General features: G+C 35.2%; 3 protein-coding genes across 3 annotated transcripts; 1 reads left to right on the top strand and 2 right to left on the bottom strand.

The window, feature by feature from the left end:
* Positions 1-970: 970 nt before the first annotated feature.
* Positions 971-1,868, top strand: LOC141840075 (calmodulin-binding protein 25-like). The gene has a single exon (XM_074727967.1). The coding sequence runs from the start codon at positions 1,022-1,024 to the stop codon at positions 1,667-1,669; it is 648 nt and encodes a 215-aa protein (XP_074584068.1). The 5' UTR covers positions 971-1,021; the 3' UTR covers positions 1,670-1,868.
* Positions 1,869-2,390: 522 nt separating this feature from the next.
* LOC141838150 (putative peptide/nitrate transporter At3g43790) lies at positions 2,391-12,332 on the bottom strand. The gene is made up of 18 exons (XM_074725553.1): positions 12,224-12,332; positions 11,952-12,141; positions 10,568-10,608; positions 9,519-9,579; positions 9,191-9,293; positions 8,993-9,095; positions 8,841-8,894; positions 8,687-8,749; positions 7,403-7,452; positions 7,253-7,328; positions 5,479-5,673; positions 4,969-5,056; positions 4,626-4,711; positions 4,409-4,516; positions 3,521-3,565; positions 3,351-3,439; positions 2,741-2,784; positions 2,391-2,593 (listed from the first exon to the last, which is right to left on the bottom strand). The coding sequence occupies exons 2-18, from the start codon at positions 12,097-12,099 to the stop codon at positions 2,496-2,498; spliced, it is 1,452 nt and encodes a 483-aa protein (XP_074581654.1). The 5' UTR covers positions 12,100-12,141; positions 12,224-12,332; the 3' UTR covers positions 2,391-2,495.
* A 1,624-nt stretch (positions 12,333-13,956) lies between these two features.
* On the bottom strand, positions 13,957-21,807 carry LOC141838869 (leucine-rich repeat protein 1-like). The gene is made up of 6 exons (XM_074726472.1): positions 21,481-21,807; positions 20,435-20,506; positions 17,675-17,818; positions 17,332-17,403; positions 17,131-17,202; positions 13,957-14,258 (listed from the first exon to the last, which is right to left on the bottom strand). Exons 1-6 carry the CDS (start codon positions 21,705-21,707, stop codon positions 14,189-14,191), a joined length of 657 nt encoding a protein of 218 aa, XP_074582573.1. The 5' UTR covers positions 21,708-21,807; the 3' UTR covers positions 13,957-14,188.
* Positions 21,808-22,314: the final 507 nt, after the last annotated feature.

Below are 22,314 nucleotides of genomic sequence, written 5' to 3'. Positions count from 1 at the left end.
AAAGGCAGTCTCTAAAATGATGAGACTTGGGGGTATCACTAACAAAATACTCCTGTAAAAATACCCTAAACTCTTGATATTTATGATTCAAGGAATAAAACATAATAATACTTGAGGAAAAAAACCTGATGATTCTTGGAGCTATTGTTTGACCGAGTCAATTAGATGGTTAACCCCCACGGAAGGAATTGATTGGACTGAGCGGCATGGGAATGACAGTGGACTTGGACCATCAAAGTCACTGCTTGCTGGCAAACAGCAGATGACTGGGCCCACCTCACCCAGCCAGTGAAAGCGACTCGTGCGCCTCAAAGTCAACACAATTCAGTCTTCTTAGATTTTAAACGCTAAATAAGATAAATATTTTGAAAATCTTGTGTATAAGTCATGATTCAAATTTAACATTAAACTATAATATATCGTCTTTGCATCCGTCATGTAAGCCATTTAAATTAGACAATAAACTACAATTCATAATTCTCTAAAGCTTATATCATTTTAGAGAATTATGACGTCACTGCTGGCGCACAACTTTTTTTCTCTACTTCGATACCCAAAACACCCCTAGTTCTTACGGGAATTGCACTGATCACCCTTCTTCAGTTCTTCCTATTTCCTAGTTGCGCCGTTTCCGGTCATAATCGTAAATAATTTGAAAATTATGGTCTATTCTCTGCGCCAATACTAGTGGCAGCATTGTGAATAAACACGGCGCTGCTGGCAGAGGATGGTTACTCAGACGACGCGGTTTGACGGTCAACGGCATTTCCATAAAAAAAATCCAAATAAAATCAAAATGTATTTTGTTTTGTTTTTAATTTTTTTGTAACAGAAGAAAAAGGCGATCCCACGCGACGCCAGCCGCTAGATCGCGGTCATCCGACAGCAGAGGCTGGAGGTACACGTGGCCCGATGGCCGCGCCTATTAAAGCCCGCCCCGCCCGCTCAGAACCGCTCACTCCCATTCCCCTCCCAAATCCGCCGTCTTTGGATCGATTGCTCTGGGAGAACGAGTGGCTTGATGATGGCGGAGGACTGCTCGGTGCTCGATCCGTGGCTGTATCGGTCGGAGTCGGCGTGGATGAGCGAGGCCTTCGCCAGGGACAACGAGGCGCTCACCCGCGCCCTCCAGATCTCGCTCGCAGCTGACACTTCTTCCTCCGGCGGAGCCACCACCCCCTCCGCCGCCGCCGCCTCCCCGTCCCCCTCCTCCGCCACCTCCTCCTCCTCCTCCCCTTTCCTCCTCCACCGCAGCCGCCAGCTCGCCCCCTCCGCCGCGCCCCTCCAGCCGCGGAGCCACCCGCTCGGCCCCGCCTCCGGGGCGCGCGTCGCCAAGCGCAGGTCGCGCGCCACGAAGCGATCGCCCACGACCTACATCAACGCCGACCCGGCCAACTTCCGGGAGATGGTGCAGCGCGTCACCGGCATCCAGGTGGTTGGGAACCAGCCGCCCGCTCCCGACGCGTTGGTCAAGCCGGAGCCGATCCGGGCCGCGCCGGGCTCCCGCGCGGCCCTGCAGCAGCTCTGCCTGCCCACGCTCGACACCTCGGCGCTCTTGCTGGCCAACGGCGTAGGCTCGCTCGGGGCGCCTTTAGAACTCCCGGATTTCGACGGCGACGTCGCATTCTCGCCGGCCTTCCCCACCCTCGAGTCGTGGGGAATCATGTAACGGACGTTACATGCCGATTATCTTCTTTTCCCCTTCCTTCGTTAAAAAAAAAAAAAATCTTTTTTAATATAAAATGCTGTGTACTTTTTTAGCAACACCTGGAAACGTGTAGTAGATTTAGCAATCAACCACGTAGATGGTGTAGTTTGTGTGATCAATTAATCAAATTAGATAACATCTTATTTTCAGATTTATTCGATGAACAAAAACGTCTTCAGGATTAATTAAGTTTAAAGTTCAGATATCTGAATTCTATATATTATAAAAAAAATACTGCAACATGGTAAGTTTGTGCGAGATTGACGCAGATCGTACCGCATTAATGGCCAACAAGCTACGACCACATCGGTCGTTGATGGTGCATGAGCAGACAGGCCTAATTAATTAAGGCGGCTCGTCGATCAAAGTCCAAGTTTTGACTTTTGACCTAGCTACCGCGACGGGCATGGCTACTCGCAGCGATTCTGCCTGACGTTATGATTGCGTCAGAATGACGCGATCAGGTGAGATCGGGTAAGAATCTCGGGTGAGTCGATCATCGACCTCGTTTATCATGTCTTGAAGCTATCCACAAGGTCTGAACAGATTCAAAAATAGAATAACTACAAAATCTAAAACTAATATGATACCATATAAATGAATTAACTCATATTAACATTCCTAATGTTTCCATGAACTTGACATCTTTAGAAAGCAATTCAAAGAATTATTTACCGAGAAGAAATTTGGAATATAATTTAACCATTTGCTTCTCATATCGGGCGTCTTGCTTCATCGGTAATCCATTCTCCTTCAAACATATATCTAAAACTTTGCTAAGGCTTTCTCAGTTCTTACTGCTTGGTTGAGTTAGAAATGGTTTCATGGTCAGCATCAACCCGATTACTGTGACTGCATTGAGGGCAAAGAATACCATGTGGTCGCCTGCAAGTACACCAATTAGTATTCACTACTTTTCAGCTAGAAACATGTAGATTTTTTGTTAAAGAAGGATTAATATGAACACTGTCTTATCAACGATGGAGGATCTTTTTGAGAGATACAAAGCTGCACCGAGAAACAAAGATATACCTGGTAAGAAGAAAGCTTGTTGACGCTTTTGTGACCATGAAAATCTGCAGACAGCAAATTCCAAAAAGAAAATTGAAATTAGGCACTAGGATATATGATCTGAGGAATCTTACTAGAAGAAACTCATTAGTAAGCTATTCTGTTGATGGATAAGGCCGATAATTCAAGTGAAAGATACAGCCTTAACCAATCTGTTTGTTGCATATAATATTTCGCTAAAGTTATGATGGTTAGGGCTTTGTAAATTCTAGTTCACATTTGCATTTTATTTCTCTACTCTTCTGAATTGAAACCGAACAGTTGAAGGTAGTAGATAATCTAATTCTTCTCTTCCAGTATTCCTCCCTATCCTTGTTGAAATGGAACAAATTCTTCCCTAACTTATCTATGGTATTCATTGCAGTTTAAATTTCAACCCCCATCGTGTCATTGAGCATTCAAACTTTATATTGATCTGTGAACCATATTACGACATATTGAGAGTTTAAATTTCAAAATATATACATGCCGCATAAGAAATGAATGCATGCTTGATTAACGGAATTTGCTTGCTTAATTATGATACTATGACATATCAAGAGTGCTATTATGAGAATAATGTAATACTTACAAAGCTCCTCCACCTGCTGGAGCTACAGCTTTAAAAATAGACATTGCTGTGACAGAAATACCATTTGCAGCACCTCTCTGATGCTGAGACTGTAAAGTGTTGTGAAAGTCGATAAAACTGGTTTTGTAAAAGGAATTTGTCTAAAATCTACCATGTGCAAAAAGGATTACCACAGCATTATTCTGTAGGATATTACACCCAGTGATAATTGTTACCTGATTAAATTGTCGATAACATGGTTAAAATAGCATTTTAAGGTAAGCATTAAAAAAATGAAAAAATCTTGAAATGAAATTCTCAAGGATAAATTTCATGCAGATATATTCTCATGTTTTTCTCCATTAATTTCGAATCATCGAATGTATAGGTTTTCTATACTGTTACAAAAGGCTTTCCACATTCAACTATCACATCCATTTCAATAACTGACCCGCATTCAGGTAAATGCTTTTTCATCCTAAGAAAATAAGGTGGAGTTTCATAGCTCGTGCTAGTAATTACATAGAAGGTAATACAAAAGATTGTTACCTACTGATGACAAAGGACTATGCCTGCAAAAAGAGATGTATCACATTTTCATAATTGTCTTATTCCAGTTATCACCATGTTTGCCAAATGAGCATCAATTGGGTGATTCCATTGATTGTTCGAAGAATGATATTTTAACTTCCATTAATTGTTCAAAGGAGTGATATCTTAAATCACACTAATTGTTTGTGTTGAAGGAGTGATATCTTAACTTCCATTAATTGTTCAAAGGACTGATATTTTGACTCACACTAATCGTTTGTGTTGAATATACATTGGAAGAAAGCATTCTTATTTTTCCTAGTCACCACTAACTATGAATAAGCAGCAGTTTGATTTCTGTTTATCACCCTGGTGATCCATCATCTATACCAAACACCACCTACGGGGAATAGGTAAAACAGCAGCCGGTGCAACAATTTATGTTGCGTAAACACGTCAGCTTTGTATTAACATGCAAACATTAATACATCTTATTTGGTATGACAATCTTTCCACATGGTGCTGCAAAAAGAAAGATAAGTACTCACCGAAGAAATATTCTTCAAGAAGGAAGCACAGTTTACAACAAGAAGTAGAAGAAATCCAGAAAGCTTAGACATGAATGGGTAACTGGTTAGCAGTGGTATAGAAAGAATCTGCACAGAACATAGTGGTACTAAAAAATGTTAAGCTATGCTTAAAAATATAAATATATCAACATTTAATGACACAAATGAATACAAACGAATGAAATTTCACGGATACCGCTGCAACACGAGTTGAAGGGATGGGTCCTAGGTACTTCTCTAAAAGTGGATAAAGAAACAGTTGATACATCAGAAGACTGAAACCTATAAAGAAACAAGTCAGCAACTGAGCATTCAGGAAATGATAATTCTGGGAGTAACGTCATAAGATTAGTTAATGTTTTGAGCAACATAATTACATGGACCACTCTCAAACTCTTAGCAAGTGGCATGCAAGTTATAAATTGAAAATAACAAATTAGCATATTTTAGATTATTGATGAAATATGATGCAACCATTCCAGCTAATGTGGAACCTGTCAGTTAACTGCACATGCAGTTCAATTTAATGATCTATTTACCTGAGATTGCAAGCACTTCACCAACATCTTTAGATGAAAAGCTCAAACCGCCAGATTTTTTGCTGCTCACAGCCCATAAAGAGAAAATCTGTAATATTATAATATTTGCATCATATTATAGTTTGAGAAACAGAAATGATAACTTCCTCATGCTAATTCCTTATTTATCGTACATCACAATTAATATTAGCAGGAATTATATTTTGAATAGCAAGTATTTTTTCCTAAAAGAATAAGGCATGTGAACTAATTGCTTTTACTCTAAAACACTTGCTATTTATTGTGCTCCATGATTTAGGATAACATCCTTTTGCATATTTGTCAAAGTTTGCCATATATTCCACATAACGTGCTTTGTGTTCTTAGTATGTTTTTCTTTCTCTAACCAGATTAGTCATTACATGTGTGTGCTTCATACTCTTATTAACAGAACAATATGTTCCAAGCATCATAAGAATGATAACCTTGTAAAAAGCATAGATAAATAGATGTTCATGAAAATCATGCTACCTCAGAGTATGCCATGTCTTGAAGAGCAAAGACACAATAAACTGTGATTGCAGAAATCAAATGCCAATTCTTAATCAAGCTTTGCTTAGCTTCCATCATAGTTCCTTCAGTTTCATCACCAGTTTCTTTTGCCTCATATCCAATTAATGAACCCTCTAGATCGTCAAGTTTCTCATGGTGCATGTGCAAAGTCTCCTGCAAAAGAATGAACCATAAAATCCAAAGATATATTGAGCTGCAGGATAAAGTGATCCTCTGATGATATTTTCTCCACAATAAAATGGAATCAGAGATAAGCCAAAAGCACCAACATCATAAAGATTGATCATCCCCTAATGAAATGAACTCAGTTTGCCATCCAATTAGCTAATTGAAAGGTAGGAAATAAGGTTAGGTAGCCCCTCCCTAGGCTAAGAGAAGCACGAGTAAAACAGAAAATTATAATATCTGTCTAGAAATCATTTCACGTATATTGCAGAAGTAGCCAATATGTAGAGTATTTGGATTCATAGTCAATGTTCAACAGAACTGGATTCTTAATAGATAAGAAAGTCTCAGAACTCAACCCAGCATGGACTATTGGCACTGGAGAGGGCTAAGCTGAAAGGTCATAAAGGTTCTTCACAATTAAATGGTCAGATCAAAATCCCTCCAGTGTAAGTATGTCAAACAGAATGTGGTTCCGATAAGAAATTCTCATGCTCCATCTTGGTCAAGTAAATGAACCTACACAACCATTATTTATAGGGCAAAAGTCAAAAGAGCGTCCTTTTTTTTTCAAATCATCAAAGGGGCGTCTCACTTTGATTCTTTATCAAAAGGGTGCCCCACCCCACTGTTCAATCCTGTACAATTACCTAACTTCCCTTCAGTACTGTTAGTACTGTTCGCATTATTATCTCCTGCCTATTAGCCGGTTGAGCGCGTTGTAGTAGCTACGGTTTTGTAGTTGCTACATATGTTGTAGGTTTCGTAGTTGCTACATATGTTGTAGCAGTTACGGTTTCGTAGCTGCTACAATGCATAGTTAATCTGTTTTAAAAAATTCACATTGTAGCAGTTATAATTTCGTAGCTGCTACAATGTGAATTCAACCCTTTTGTAGCACTACGAAACTATAGCTACAACAATGCGGATTCAACCTGCTCACCTAATATTCACGTTGTAGCAGCTACAAAATCGTAATTGCTACAATATGTTGTAGCAGCTACAGTTTCGTAGCTGCTACAACGTGTCTGACCGGTTCAGAATTTAGGCGGGAGATAATAATGAAAACAGTTGAGTAATTGTACACGGTTGAATTGTGGGATGGAGCATCCTTTTGATAAAAAAAATCAAAGTGGGGTACCCCTTTGATGATTTGAAAAAAAAAAAAAAGCGCCCTTTTGATTTTTGCCCTTATTTATACTCCTTGGTTCTGTGATCTTGATTCATTGATGCCTCATCTTGGATTTATGTATAAGATTTATCCAAAATATCCCAGATGCATGCACATTTCTCTAAAGCCCTGTGCTAGATCAATACCTAAGTATAATAAGCATGCTGCTAAAAGTTGAAAACTGTAGACTTTCATCAACTGCAATCAACAATTAAATTTTTGAATATCAGTTGTTACTAGAAAGAAGCTATAGGTTCAGTTGCATAATTTCATATATGAACAAGGTACAGGATACTGAATTATGATTTTCATTAAGATATTTGCAAGCATAAACACTCTGAAAAATCCTGTTTGCTAAATGAACTAAACAAATAGTCAACTAAAACTTAAACTTACAGGAAGCCATAAACAGGTAACCAATGCAACAGCTGCCACGAGAGATATACACAAGCAAGGTAGGAAGTAAGGAAACCTGGATTAAATTTTAAAACTATTTAGTATTGGGGTGAAAATATGAAGCACAGGTCATTGATATTTCTATTTCACCTGCCAAACAATGAGTCGTTTGAGAACACATTTGGATACTTCTCTGCAGGCTGACATATGTAAACCAAAAAAACATGTAGTTAAAAATGCAATATATAGTATAAACAGGACCTACAAAACAAAGATATAAGCACGTGTAAACATATCTTAAATGACAGCATTACCATTATTATACAACAGATGGTATTTCTAAATAATGTTACTTAGTTTCCAACTCCGACCAGTAGTAAAATACTAATCTGTGTTATTTCATTAAGAAAGTATTTTTCATGAAACAGGAAAGTGCTATATATACTTGTTCTCATTTTCCTCTTTGAAATGAAAAGGATATTCGTTTCAAAATAAAAACTGGGAAAACTGCATCAACTGATAATGAAACAGAAAAGGAGATAGCATGAATAATGGAAGCAAAGAAAGTATCAAAAGGTAACGAACCAGAAAGCAAGCAAGCATGAGGAACAAAGAAAAATCCCAACATAAGAGTCAAGACAATATTTTAATTGGTTGGCTTGGTTGGATCTCTATTAAATGGAAAAAAAAACTCATATACTTTATAGTTCAGTTTTGGTGCTGGAGTTATGCTTCTACAATCTACTTTTTAATGATAAGAGTGCTCTAGGGTGCACCTCAGGCAATATTTTCAATAGTATGTTTATAAATATTTCAAGATAAAACTGATGGATATCATTTTCACATCTTTTCCCAAAAGAAGACAAATAGCAAAACAAGGATAGAATATGTAGACTTCAATATCTAGACACTTATTAAGTATAGATTAGTTTAACTATGCACTCAACTACTGAAGAAACTACAATCTCCTGAAATTAGAAAACAAGTTAACAATCAAAGATGTAATAATTAGGGATCATCTTCCTCTTAAAACTAGTAGTCCTTTTGTAATTAGTCAAAAGTGTCTTTTGCAGTATACAGGCTAATTTTTGCTTTACAATTATAGTGAAAATATCTGTTACTTTATGAAATGTGATTCCAGTTCTTGGAAAATTTTATTTCTTTTAGAATTAAAAATGGAGAAGCCACCAGTGTCAAATAAGGATGGCAAAAACATACGAGTACTAAATGGGTTAGAGGCACACAGATGAGGCTTTTTAGATGTTTAAAAAAGATGTTTTGGAGTCATTAATAACCTAAATTTTCCATAAAAAACAAGAATCACAAATAAAAAAAATCCATTTGACCTACAAAGAAAACTCAAATAAACAAATCGTTCGACTCTAACAGAATATCCAATAGGTTTTTCATGAATGACATCAATTAAATCAATACCTGGGCAAGGTATCCTCCGATGGCCGGACCTATAATTAACCCTATTGCTCGTGAGGTACTAACCTAGAAGTAAATATTTGGATGTTAAGCTTGATTATAACCATCTAGTTGTGGGGCATTGAAGAAGATCGAGTAATATCATAGAGATTCTTACAAGAGATAAGCCTAGAGCTTGATATTCTTTTCGACAGACTTCTGAAGCATAAGCCTGCATTTAATTCCACATCAAGCTCCTAGTTACAAACTATAACATTTGTAATTAATATTTTGGAAAGTAATTTCTAGCCGACTATCAACATAACAAACCTTTATTGGACCAAGCAAACCACTAAGACATCCAAGAAGTGCTCTAGAAATAATGGCCATCCAATAGCTTGTGCTAAGACCAAAAAGTGTGTTGAAAACGATTCTGAAGGAAAGCAAGGAAACAAAATTAATGTATTCATCATTCAGAAAAATTAAGAATTGATTTAATTAATGAACAAGGAGTCACATAATTCATACACTGAAAAGATACTAATGACTATAACTGGTTTTCTTCCATGACGATCTGCCACAACTCCCCAAAATATTGAGGTCAAGGCTCTTCCAATCATAAATGAAGATCCTTCAATCAGAAACAGATCTATATTTCAAATAATATCTCCACAGATATTCAATACTTCAGTTATACTCCAAGAAAAGATTGTTTTCTTTGACCTTTATCATATAGAGAGTGATATGCAAGATATTAAGAGGAATAATGAATGGAGCTTATAGAAGTATTACCGTCATATGTGATATATCATCCATACTAATGGAGGAATAAGAATGGAGTCTTTAGAAGTATTACCTATAAATCCAGCATAAAATCCAATATCTTCATCTGTTTTCGCAATGTGCAAGTCTCTTATCTAACATGTTATAATGGAGAAGGCTAATGAGATAGTCCAGTCTCAAAATCCAGGGATAACAACATTTCTAGCAAACTTATTACAGTTTGAATTAGTGTATTATAGAATCAGAAAATAATATTCAACATCATGACATAAATAACTAGAAGGAACATAGGAAAACATCCTCAACACAGTGTCCTTTCAAGTATACATCAAGAAGCATGTAAAAAGATCATAAAATGTGGATCGAAATTATAGCAGCAATTGCAGAAACAATATCCTTGAGAAATCTGTATCAACAATCATGGTCCTTCCAGAATACTGATTGAAAATTGCAGATTGATGTACTTCTGATCAAATACATTATCTACTCAATATATGAAATCAAGAACTAATAAACACTAATCGAGAGCATCCCATGCACTCTACTTCTTTAGTACTAAAATAGGTGAGGTAGCTTCTGAAGGATCAAATAGGAGACAGAATTTTCATGAAATACAGAGTTTATTTATAAAATTGCACCAATTGAGTCCTTGGCATCAAAAAGTTTTAGTTGCAATTTTTTGGCTCCAACTGTGGATTAGGGTAGGTGGTGGTCAATAACGTGCTTCTATAGGTCACAACATGTGTTCAGAGATTTCTTTGAAAGTCAGTAATTTCCAACATTGAGTTTTGGTTCAAGGAAAGTCTTAAATTTAGCTTCACAAATATCAAACACCTCATCTTTATTTCCTTACAATCTATCTTGAAAATATGGATGTTCAGAGGTGTTATAATGCTGACTATCCAGTCAATATTCATGATGAAAATCACATGGAATAATGTTTTAGTTACAGGCAGTTCGGATCACCATTTGTTCCAAAACTAAATCATATGAGATGAAAAACTGATTTAAGCTTCTCTTATCCATCATTTCAATATAGATTGGATGTTATGAAGCAAACACGAGGCTCAGTATTAATGCAACTTCAACAAGAAATTTGTAATCAAGTTTTGTTGTACATACCATGAAGTACAAGAAAGGAAATGAGGATGATATTGGTAAAGCTGGAAAAAAAATACAAGCAGTTAAACCAAACACAAATTAACTCATTATCAAAGAAATTGAATTATAAGAAATTAAATAAAAAATCTACATGAACTTGTTTAGTCCGATTCACTGAACTAACACAACTTACTCGAATATTTTCCTAGAAAGCAAAATAAAGCTGCAAATAATTTCGAACAGTCATGCAGAAACTCCTCAAATATGAGTGCAGAACAATTATGATTCTTTTTTTTTTAATTTTAGTTTGGCCTGGATTTTCTAAATTAACATTGTACCAGTATATTCTAATACACTGGCAGGGATTACCTTTTATTCTCCAAAAATGTTCATCCAAAAATATAGCCAGTTTCATCCAAAAAAGTTCCTCTTATTTTGATACACAGGCATGCTATAAAGTACTAAAACACGAATAAAGAAAGATTTCCTTATTTGTGATTCTTTGAAGTGGAAAAGGAGAGTTTTACAATTGAATGTTTAAAACTATATTAAAGTAAGTGATTAAAAAATATAAGTTTTTGCTTAAAATTTTAGCTAATTGCCTTGTAAAGGTCCCTATTTTTAAACTTCACCCTGCTTTTTCATTTAATTACCCCCTCATGCCCCTCTTCTCAGACTACCTTCAACAGCACCATCTCCCCTTCCACCCGTTACAGTAACTAAGTTTTGATCAAAATTTAGTTGAGTGTCAAAAGAGAGAAAAAAAACAAACCTATGAATGTTATGGTTATTTATTACCTATGATGTGATTTTCAACAATTTTATATTATACTTTGGTGCTCAAACAAATTTTGGCCACTATGCTTAGTGACCAAAACTTGGTTGAGTGTTAAAATAAGTCAGCCTTGGCCAATGACTCTTTTGAAATGTTATTGTTACAGCAAATGTCATATTTTTATATGGTCGATGATTGTAAGCATCTTATCATATTTTGATACTAAATTTTTTGTCAACACTTAACTTTGTATTACTTCTTGATATGTGATGTTTATAGATACGGTATCCTTAATGTTTAATGTTTGTTATGTTATGACCATTTGCGGCCTGGGGCCTAGGCTTTTTATGCAATTGGCCAAGATTTTTTTACCATCAACCGGATGAAAACATATGAAAAGTAATGCTATCTAGGATGAAATTGGAAATCCCAACCGCTTCCTCCCATTCACGTCCAATGAAAAAGTGAGAAACAAAGCCGGGTAAAACTTTTTTCCCGGCACTTTTCCATTTGCAGCTGGTTCTTCTGGCATAGGAATCTGACACTAACACGCACCAAATCTACCAAGGGCATTTTAATTTTGACAGATTGAACTCTAGTGTCCAGAGGGCAGAGTGAATATCGACTTACCAGAACACAGTGAGACGACCCAAATGAAGATGAAATCCCTATATGGAACTCCTCTGCGAACCTCATTCTTCTGCTCCTGCTTGCATCCGGGACAATTCTCATGGTACACCTTCAACAGAGGCCTCGTATCCCCTTTAGCATCATCCATTTCAAACACTGCTCCAGAGAAGCCGCCCTAACTAGCTACAACCTGAAAACAACACCAATCCAGCCTATAAAATTTCTAAAGCCTACCGCAATTTAAAAGCTTTTCCAGTCTGACGAAGACAAACCGCTGAATAGCTCGTGCGTGCGTCACCGAGCTGTAACATCTGAAGCTTCTGGGAACGGCCAATGGAACAGCGAGGGGAAAAGAGAACCGCAGGGACCATGGCGGCTGATGGATCTTGCGAAAGCGCGAGATCGTGGCGACAGACGTCCGTCGCTGCGCGTCGCATCTGGTTGGAAAAATCGGTACCCAACTTCTACAGAGCCTTACGCCATCACGGTTCTTTCAAATTATGCCCTTATTTTTTATATTAATAAATATTTATATTTTTTAAAAATATAAAAAAATAAATGTGCTAGCTGGTATGACCCGTAATAGAGCAGGTAAAGTTCAAATTGACTTGTAGTTAAAATGGACCGATGACTTTTTTATATTTGAGATCTATAGAATTCAAAAATAGTATTGATAAAAAATAATAAACAAAATTGATTAAAAAATAATTAAATAAAAATTACACTTAAAAAATATATATGAGAGCTATTTTTAAATAAAATTAATAAAAAATAAAATTAAATAAAAATTTAAAAAAATAAAAAACAAATAAATATAAAGAAAAGGATTAAGGCCAATAATATAAATAAATGTGCATTATTAGAGCAGGTAAAGTTCAAATTGACTTGTATACAATAAATAGATAATTACACTTATAATTAAGATTTTAAAAAAACATAGATTAAGGCCAATAATATCATTATTTGTATACAATAGAGATGATTTAAAGGAGACAAATTTATAGGAGCCCTTCCGAGGTTCGTTTGTATTTGCTCTTGTTTATGAATCTAATTTATATAAAATAAATAAATAAATAAATATTGGCTTGAAGAGAAAAATAGTTATTTGTATTCTAATTCTTCATGGATGACAAGTTGGAAGAATCTATGTTGCACTTGCATGTGCTGCTTTTTTTCGACACGTTTGTCAAATAATGGGTCGCTAGATCCTTACAAATTTTGTCATATAAGTCGTAATGGAGTATACAAATTATTGTTCCGGAGACATAGTTGAGCTAATTATGATGGAACAGAGTTATTTGAAATAGACAAGGATCGAATTTCGACGAAATCAAAGCAATGCCCTCCTTCATCGTAGCCAACTGGTTTTTCTCGATTTACCTCCTCATAGATGGTCATGGAACCAATCGTGTGAAACTACTAGATAGCGAATTTCACTTTTTACTAAAGAGTATACAAATCATTATTTCTTTTTTATTGTTTCATCTAACACCATTGTTGTCCCGGGAATTTGATGGAAGGTTAGACACTTTAACGGTTAATAAGACACTTAAAATTGGATCCTGACCACTTCAGACATACAATCACAAGCACTTTTCAATTTAATACGAATCTAAACCATCTACTCTAAGATTAATCAACTCCGAATAGACAATCACAAACACTTCCCTTCCCGATTTATTTAACGGACGGAATATAAATCCAGGACCATCCATCCTGAGATTAATCTACTCCAAAAACTGATACCCAACTACAAAAAAAAAAAAAACTAACACCGTTGTTCACTCATAGGAAAGGAACAGAGTTGACACTCGTCTTCACAAAACGTGTTCTAACACACATCCAAAGAGATCAAAGCTAATCCATGCTTCCAACTAGAAGCCATCATCTAGTAGTTTCAGTGACTTCGTTACATGACCATTGATGAAGAGATTTTACATCTGTGTAATCTAGTGGGGGAAAAAATAGAACTTTATAAGAAATGAGGTCTATTGCAATGATCAGATCACCAAATCCCCAGATTCAAATTTAATTACACTAACATAATCCAACTTTTATTGACAACAAGCATTCGTTCGGGATAGACTTATCTACATAAGCATACAAATAAAATATGTCTTAAGGTACGATTACAAACAAGATAGGTTGCACCTACATTAAAGCTCGAGTTTAATGTTTAAACCTACTCTCACACATCACGTTAACGCCAACCATGATTTGATTTCATCAATTCCTTTTCAGCAGTTTGTGTCATACAATGCAAGGCCCTGCAACTCTGGACCTTCCAGACGTGGATTGTTTTCAAAACTGCACATACGGGAACAGTTAGAGGTAGGAAACAGAAAAGCAAACAAAAAAAAACAAAATTAAACCCCAGAGGATGTATTTGCAGTGAGTTCCAATTGAAAGGATAACCAACAGACTCCGAAAGCACAATTTCTGTTACATTGAGTGCCACTTAAGTTGAGGATTTTGCAGAATACTAAAGTAAAAAAGGTGAGGGCTCTTTAAAGGCTAAAAAACGGATTGTTAAAGGGTTCCCTAGGTCTAGGTGAAGGATCATCAAAGAGCCGTTGAGAAGTTTTAAGTGCAGATCATTAGAAGACTCTTTAGAAGGCTCATGCAAAGGACTGCCATATAAAGGACTGCCAGAAAGCTCTTCTTTATAAGGTTTAAGTAGAGAATAGTTAGTGAGATCCTGAGAAGACTCAAGTAAAAAATTGTAAGAGAAGTCCTTTAAAATCAAATCATTAAAAGGATCTTCTATGATAAAGTCAATTCAGGAATTTTCTCAGATCTCGTACCACCATTATAGGTCCATGAATTTAGGTAAGGTTGGAGCTCTTAGTGTTGATACATTTTGATAATCTTCTTCCCTTTGAAGTCATGTGTTTTTGGTCATCGATGTTCTAGATGTAAAATGGTAATCATCCTATAAAGTTTCCTTATGCTCAAGAGTATATTCAATCCTTTTGGCTTTAAAAAAGACATCCTCTACTTGTAAATGAAAATATCTCGCTTTTTTTTTGTCAAAGTCCATTAGTGAGTGGAAATGTCAATCCAGGTTCTTGGCTAATATGACAACACCTACATAAATTTCAAATTGTGATTAGTATTCTACTATACATAACTATGATAACTATCGACCTGTAAATTTGTTGTATGGATCATCGTCAAAGTATGTGGTACATACCTTTCTCCAAGTCTACATTTTATTTCAAGCCAATATTTGATAGATTTTGATCTTTATCAATTGGTATTGGTTTAGACACATTGCCAATATGTTCTAGTAAATCCATCAAGTATGAATTTGGCAAATTGTACTTCTTCAATAGAGGCCATGTTATGATAATCAAGTCTATTATTTCAATTAACCAATCAATGAATACATCAGAATTCATTCTTTCATCAAACAAAATGCTGGTTGTTCAAATATGTTTAGGCTCATAATGATTATTATTTTCAAGAAAGTGATTTGACTTTTCTATATACATAGGATAATGTGATTAACGATGCAAATTTCTATAATCCATAGTTTGTTAATATATAAAGGGTAATGTTCCTCAAGTTATCTGCATTTTCTATTCTAGTTTTCATAAATTTAAGCTCATCTTGCATTTTGATTACTAGCATCTCTCTCATCTCTCTCATAGTAGTGGCTCATCAATATCCCTCATCTCTCAAAGTAGTTGTAGTGGCTCTTCTCAACACATTGATCTAACATTTTTGATAAATAATGATGCTCATAAGAGGGATGACGTTCAATTGCTCTCCGTGGGCCTCTAAGCAAGATTGAGTTCGCTCTGCCTAGATCACAGTTTACAATACAATATAATTTAATTGATTTGAATCTTATTACCATTAGTCTTCAATAAAGTTCAATGGATGGATAAGATCTATGTAATCAACCCTAAATAGTTGCTAAATAGTTAGGAATCGGGACTAATATAGCTAGGTGAAAATGGTGAAAATATACTAAACACAAATGTAGGCTCAATATCATGCATAAGTCATGCACAAACACGTTCCTTTTTCTCAAAATACCTTTTCCCCTCAGTTCATCTACCTAAATAACCAATCCACTAGGTATGGAACTATTATCATCAATCAGCTTATTGTCAAAGTAGGTGTGTCCATGGGACATCTGCATGACTATTCCACAATCAAAGATGATTCATTGCCAAAAATGTCCTGCTCTTGTAAACTTCAACAATGAGTCATACTTAGCAATTAATCCATACTCCTACATGATTTCCTAGACATGATTTTTAATGAATTCTGAAAAAAAAAAACACCTAGACAGGAATTAATGGTTTCATTCGTCACAAGGACTTAGAAGTGAATAGCAATTACTAACTATTTGAGATCCATTTATGACAGCAACAGGAAAGAGACTCAGTTAAAAAAATGACTATGTTAAGGATAAGGAGTACATTCTCACAAGGGAGATTCAGAGGTAATTTACCTTCCCTATTGAATATATATGTGAATCTCAATGACCTTCACAAGGTATTAAGTCATCCTTGTGAAGATCAAGATGCTATCTAGAAGCATGAGTGAATAAATGATCAGATTGTAGGTTCATGAGATGCTAATCAAATTAAGATGCAACATGACACCTGGATTGTTAAGGCCAATTTGGTTCTTAGGATCACAGACTCCTAAGATCCAGATTGCAAGTTTAACACCCATTCTTACAACATCGTCAATGCTTGCTTAGTCCCAGTGTGAGTTGGACTTAATGAAGGTTGACTTCTAAAGTAGGCCTACATCCGTAAGTTAAAACTATCAGCTTATTAAGCAATTTTATTACATTTTTCTTCAACTTGAATTTTAACTTTATAAATAGTAAGTGAGCCCTTTACATTAATCACACAGTCGAAACTTAAACCAACTTTACTTGGAAGTTTTATTGTTGATATAATCAACTACATAAATTAGTTAGAGAGGTCGACTTCACTCCAAATTTTGCTGCAACATTTTTTCTTCCTAATTCAGCGATATAAAGAACAGTATAGTTCAAGTCACTGCCTTTAACTATATATGAGAGCTGACATTCATTCACATAATTTGCTAGCAAAAGAATTTATCTTAGCTCAAAACAACCAGCACATAAATAGCAGAGAACTATAGGTAAAGAATAATAAATAAGGAAGAAACATTGAGAACACGATGGTACTTGTTTAAGGGGAAGTGTTCAAATGGCCCAGTAGTGGGAATTGTTCCACAAAGGTCATTGTTTGATACATCCCTGAAAGCAACAAAAGTAAGCACACCATAACTAGAAAAAGTAAGTATTGTAGGGAATAAACTAATGAATATCAAACCTAAGTCCTGCAATGAATAACATGATGTATATTAACCAAATTGATGCACTTACACAACTTTAAGTGTAGAAATTTTAACCAGTTCTCTTGGAATTTGACCAGTCAAATGGTTATCATTGAGCCGTCTGGAAAGCGCAAGCATTAAATGTATTATTGTTGATAGTGATACAAATAGATGGAAAGCAATCTAAAACAAGACACAGAAAGATATAATTTTCTACAGATTAAAACTAAAATATTGAAAATAAAAAATACTGTTCATTGTCCTAGTTAACAATTTACTTGAACACGGGCTAATGAAACATCTGTTTAGTAATGATCCCGCCAACAATAACAAATAACTTTTTTTATGGATGATTTTCATACCAAAATAAAAGCTAAAAATTGATAACTTACAAGAACACTAGGGACTTCAGCTTCCCTAGCATCGGAGGGATGACACCGGAGATATTGTTATTATACAAGTCTAGGCTAATGAGACTCTTCAGATTACCAAATTCTGCTGGTATTGTTCCTTGAATATTGTTTTTGTAGAGCTCCCTGCAAGAGCGGGGTTACAGAAGTATTATAGACTTTGGCTGATACTAAGAAGTATTAGTTTTCTTCACCATAAACACACCAAAGAAAAGTACTATACTTTAGCAAACATCATTACAGTGCTCTTCATTAGCCAAAAAAACTAAAGTGAAAGTTCATCCAGCAACCATGATAAATTCTACGATATCTAACATGAAGATCAAGAAATATTTGAAGCTTATCGACCATAATATGCAGGCAAGAAGTAGCATTCTTATCTATACTTGATCTGAGAAACTTCACTCCTCATAAGTAAAGATGGTAATTCGTTGAAGGATTAGATTACGAATCTTGTGCTAAATATCAAAATAGACCAGAATCAGCGAAATGAACAAAATCACCTAAAAGAGTTGCAAAGAGGCAAATAAAACTTATCTGACTTGAATTACTTAGAAAAAAAATACTGAATTCTACTCGATCCAATATTCTGCAATTGATCAAATTAAATCATCAAGAAGGGCCAATCTAAATTAGTAAGATTGCTCGATTACAATTTTACTTCCCAGTAACTATAATTTTCAAGAAAGGATCTAACAAATCTTCATCCAAATCTGATCAGTCAATCCAGGAACATGATTAACTGTCTAAACCTAGAGTTTAGACAATAGATTGGGATATGGAATGAATACCTGCCCCAATTCATTCCAGTTTTCAAATAAACAAAAACAGAACATCTGGTAGTACAAAATAAACAATTCAATTGTTGATCAGTTCATGGGATCTAGCTAGGATATATTGCATTCAGATTTGATTCCACAGATTATGACACATGAGTAGGATCCCATGTTAGGTAGGAGTGTAAACAAGACATGCTAAGCCAAGCTGAGCTTGACTGTTTATTTTCTTATCAAACTTGCATATTCAAAATCTTATTGAGCTCAAGCCAAGCTCGAGCTGTTTAATTAGCTTAACTAGCGATACTGTTGTCTTTATATTTAGTTAAAACATTGACCAAACAAATGATACATATCATTTTCACATTTTTGTTGTCCTATTATAGATAATTTGAAATTATAAAAATATTATATTTTGTATATATCCAAATAAAGAATAAAGAAATATGACCATTATCAAAATTTAGAAAAGTAAATAACTAAGTTTGTTTATAAAATGTTTGCAATCTCATAAATGTTAACAAATTGAGTTAACTAGTTTTCGAGTTCTATACAATTATTGCCCATGTTTGTTTGCTAATATGAAATGTGCAAATGAACATAAACAACTTGTAGATGAGGGGAGCATTGCAGATATGTTCTTAGCAGAAGAAAATGCTATAATGAAAAAGTGCAACTACGCATGTGTGACATGCTTTAAAATGAACATACTCTCAATGTTTAGAATTTGAAATAAAAGTTGGTTCTGCTGAAGTCTGATGCTAAGTTACATATCATTTTCACATTTTTGTTGTCCTATTATAGATAATTTGAAATTATAAAAATATTATATTTTGTATATATCCTAATAAAGAATAAAGAAATATGGCCATTATCAAAATTTAGGAAAAGTAAATAACTAAGTTTGTTATAAAATGTTTGCAAGCTCATTGTTAACAAATTGAGTTAACTAGTTTTCGGTTCTATACAATTATTGCCCATGTTTGTTTGCTAATATGAAATGTGCAATTGAGAAAATTAGAAGAAAAAAACCACTAAATTGTAGATGAGGAGAGCATTGCAGATATGTTCTTAGCAGAAGAAAATGATCAAAAGAAAAAGTGTAACTACGCCAATGAGTGTGACATGCTTTAAAATGGATTTACATACTCTCAATAACTAAGATATCTCTTGGTGAAATTGGTTTGGTTCTTCATAAGAAGTCTGATGCTAAGTGTGCTCAGCATAGAGCAACTTTGGGATGGCTGATCTCCTATGAAACTCCACACTTTTCACCACTGGATAAAACTATGATACTAACAGCATAGGATATTGGTTGAATCTAATAACACCTTGTTGTTGACAACTATATGGTGTCTCACAATTTGGTATTGGAGCAAACAGAGCCTATCAGCAAAACGATGATATGCCATGTTTAAGAGTAACCACTAGCAATACGACTGAATTCTACGGAACTATCACCCTAATATGTGCATATATAAGTATGCTTTGCTGGTAAGTAATTGCTTTTGCATTGGACACAAGATGCAAGCATGTGTTGGAAGGACAAAACAAACAAGTGATAAAAAATGATAAATTAATCAACTGATGTCTTCTCTCTAGATATTTTGTTTATGATAATCACTAAGTGTGTATGATAATCACTAAGTAATACTAACATCACTCCCCACTACAGTTCCTCTATACATACGAGACAAGGATTACTGATACAAAACCTAGACAATTGTCTAAGGATAACTAAACAGAATTTCCAATCCAATGGGTTCCTGGTGCAAATAAAATAGTCAACTAATTTTCCTTAATCACAATCTAATAATGAGTACTTTGACTAGCATGTTTAAACCACATTCAGAGAAATAGGAAAATAATATGTATTTTATGAAGACAAAAAAAAAAAGGAAACACACAGGAACAGAGATTGGCATATCAACTAGAAAAGTCACTGCTAAAGATATGTGATTCTTACAAATATTGCAGGCGTTCAAGATGTCCAAGTTCAGGAACAAGATGGCCAGATAAATTTGAATTGCCCAAGTCCCTGCAAAAAACAATTTGTGAATAACAAAAAAAAATACTAGTAACAAAATCATGAGAACACACACGCAACAAAAAAAATCGATTAAATTAACATATTCAAGTCTTATTAGAAATGTTAGATATGATACCAAGTAATTGAAATAACAAAACTTGCAACTAGCACCCACTAATTGTGAGTTAAATGAAGGAAACACACCATCTTAAACTCAAATTTGCATGTTTGAGGTGGTTATAGTAAAAAATAACTATAAATATGACTACGAAAGAATAAGAGCAACTAAAAAACTATTTTCAGCCAATTAGGGGGAAAACAGAAAATTGCATATTTTCCTTCTTCTCTTACATTTTCAACTAATGACAGGCTTAAAGAGGATTTTTTGCACCTTTGTCAAGTTTTACATTGACTCAAACTTATGACTACCCTTGAACATAATCTTTGAGTGTCTATTTGTACATGTTGCAGAACTGTTAGCCACAGCTAGAAGAAATGGAGAAACTCTTCCAACTAATCTACTACTTGTGAGTGCACTAAGGAGCCTTATCGAAATATGATTCTAAAAAACAAAAATCCTCTCTCAATCAGCTGCATTCATGAGTAACACATTGGAAGAGGAATATCAAGGCTGTGTGTCTGAAAAGAAAAGAACTGCGGTATTCACAAAATATTGACATGAAAAGTGCAACTTAACCATCTTAACGCTGCCACCTCAAATTTATACTTGGTATTCCTAGATGCCCTTCATATCAAGATAGCTAAGATGACTTAATCTGGAAAATCATTTCAAAATTGAAGTCATTCAAATATGAAACACACGAGATTTCGGGGGCAAAATACACTTATTGCACAGATCAACGTGTATTACAAATTTACAATCTTTCCTTAAAAAAAAATCAGGACAAAGTTCCAAAATTAAGAGAAACCAAAAGCTAACTCAAAAGGCCAGCAGGAAACAAAAAAGGCGAAAGAAGGCCTACACTCGAGTGACGCGATTGTCCTGGTTGCAAGTGATATGGAACCAAGTGCAGGGATTCACAAGCGTCGGATCCCAACTCTGAAGCACGTTGTCAGGATCCGAAAGACTCTTCCGCAGCGCGTACAGAGCATCCCCCTCGGAGTTGGACGAGACCAACGACTGCGAGAGCAAAGCCGCCGCCACGACCACCACTATGATTCCTGTGGCTACATCGCCGGCGATGGCCATGGCTCCTCCCCCAGGATAAAGGCTCACACGCAACAAGATCTGAAGTTAGGGTTTCAGTGCTGCTCCGAGGTGGGTAGGTTTCAGTGGGAACTGGAAGGCGTTGAGGGAATTAAAAGCAGCGCAAACCAAAAAGGAAAGCTGGTAGATAAGTTGTACCGCCGTGTTAAGTTAACCTAAGCAGTAACCTGCAATGGCATCGGACGTAGTGGTTGACGGATCAATTGCAACCCATATTGTAAGAAAGCCTTGTGCAACAAGATGACTTGATACAGCTTTCGAGCCGTTGGTGGAATTTTAAGATCGGCTGACTTGAAGAGGATTAAAAGTGAGTTTTTTCCATATCATTTTTAAAATTATTTTTTCTTATTTTTTTTTTTAAAAAGTGAATTTCAAAAATTATCTATATTTTTTTCAATTAATGCACTGTCAAACCGTAAATAAAATCTTTTCAAATAAAATTTTGATCCAGTTTGCTGCAGATAATTTTAATCAAAATTACTTCAAAATAAATAAAAATTATTTTTAATATTAACTAAATTTATTTTAACTCAGTTAACTACTGTTTTAGTCAAAATTATTAATTTGACTAAATTCACCTAGAGTTTAT

The sequence above is a fragment of the Curcuma longa genome, chromosome 11 (genome assembly GCF_044706935.1).
Source record: "Curcuma longa cultivar G26 ecotype Majalengka, Jawa Barat chromosome 11, ITB_CL_G26_1.1, whole genome shotgun sequence".
Taxonomy (NCBI): domain Eukaryota; kingdom Viridiplantae; phylum Streptophyta; class Magnoliopsida; order Zingiberales; family Zingiberaceae; genus Curcuma; species Curcuma longa.
The sequence above is the reverse complement of the archived record's forward strand: the minus strand, read 5'-3'. Positions and strand labels throughout refer to the sequence as shown.

Excerpts from the sequence above, each read along its gene's own strand:
- LOC141840075 (XM_074727967.1), top strand. The coding sequence starts at position 1,022 with ATGATGGCGGAGGACTGCTCGGTGCTCGATCCGTGGCTGTATCGGTCG.
- LOC141838150 (XM_074725553.1), bottom strand. The coding sequence starts at position 12,099 with ATGGATGATGCTAAAGGGGATACGAGGCCTCTGTTGAAGGTGTACCAT. Across the intron at positions 10,609-11,951 it reads GGTCGTCTCACTGTGTTCTG|CTTTACCAATATCATCCTCA; the intron begins GTAAGTCGATAT and ends TTTTTTTTCCAG. Across the intron at positions 8,750-8,840 it reads AAGCTCTAGGCTTATCTCTT|GTTAGTACCTCACGAGCAAT; the intron begins GTAAGAATCTCT and ends ATTTACTTCTAG.
- LOC141838869 (XM_074726472.1), bottom strand. The coding sequence starts at position 21,707 with ATGGCCATCGCCGGCGATGTAGCCACAGGAATCATAGTGGTGGTCGTG. Across the intron at positions 17,404-17,674 it reads CTGAAGTCCCTAGTGTTCTT|ACGGCTCAATGATAACCATT; the intron begins GTAAGTTATCAA and ends TGCGCTTTCCAG. Across the intron at positions 17,203-17,331 it reads ATTTCTACACTTAAAGTTGT|GGATGTATCAAACAATGACC; the intron begins GTAAGTGCATCA and ends TGTTGCTTTCAG.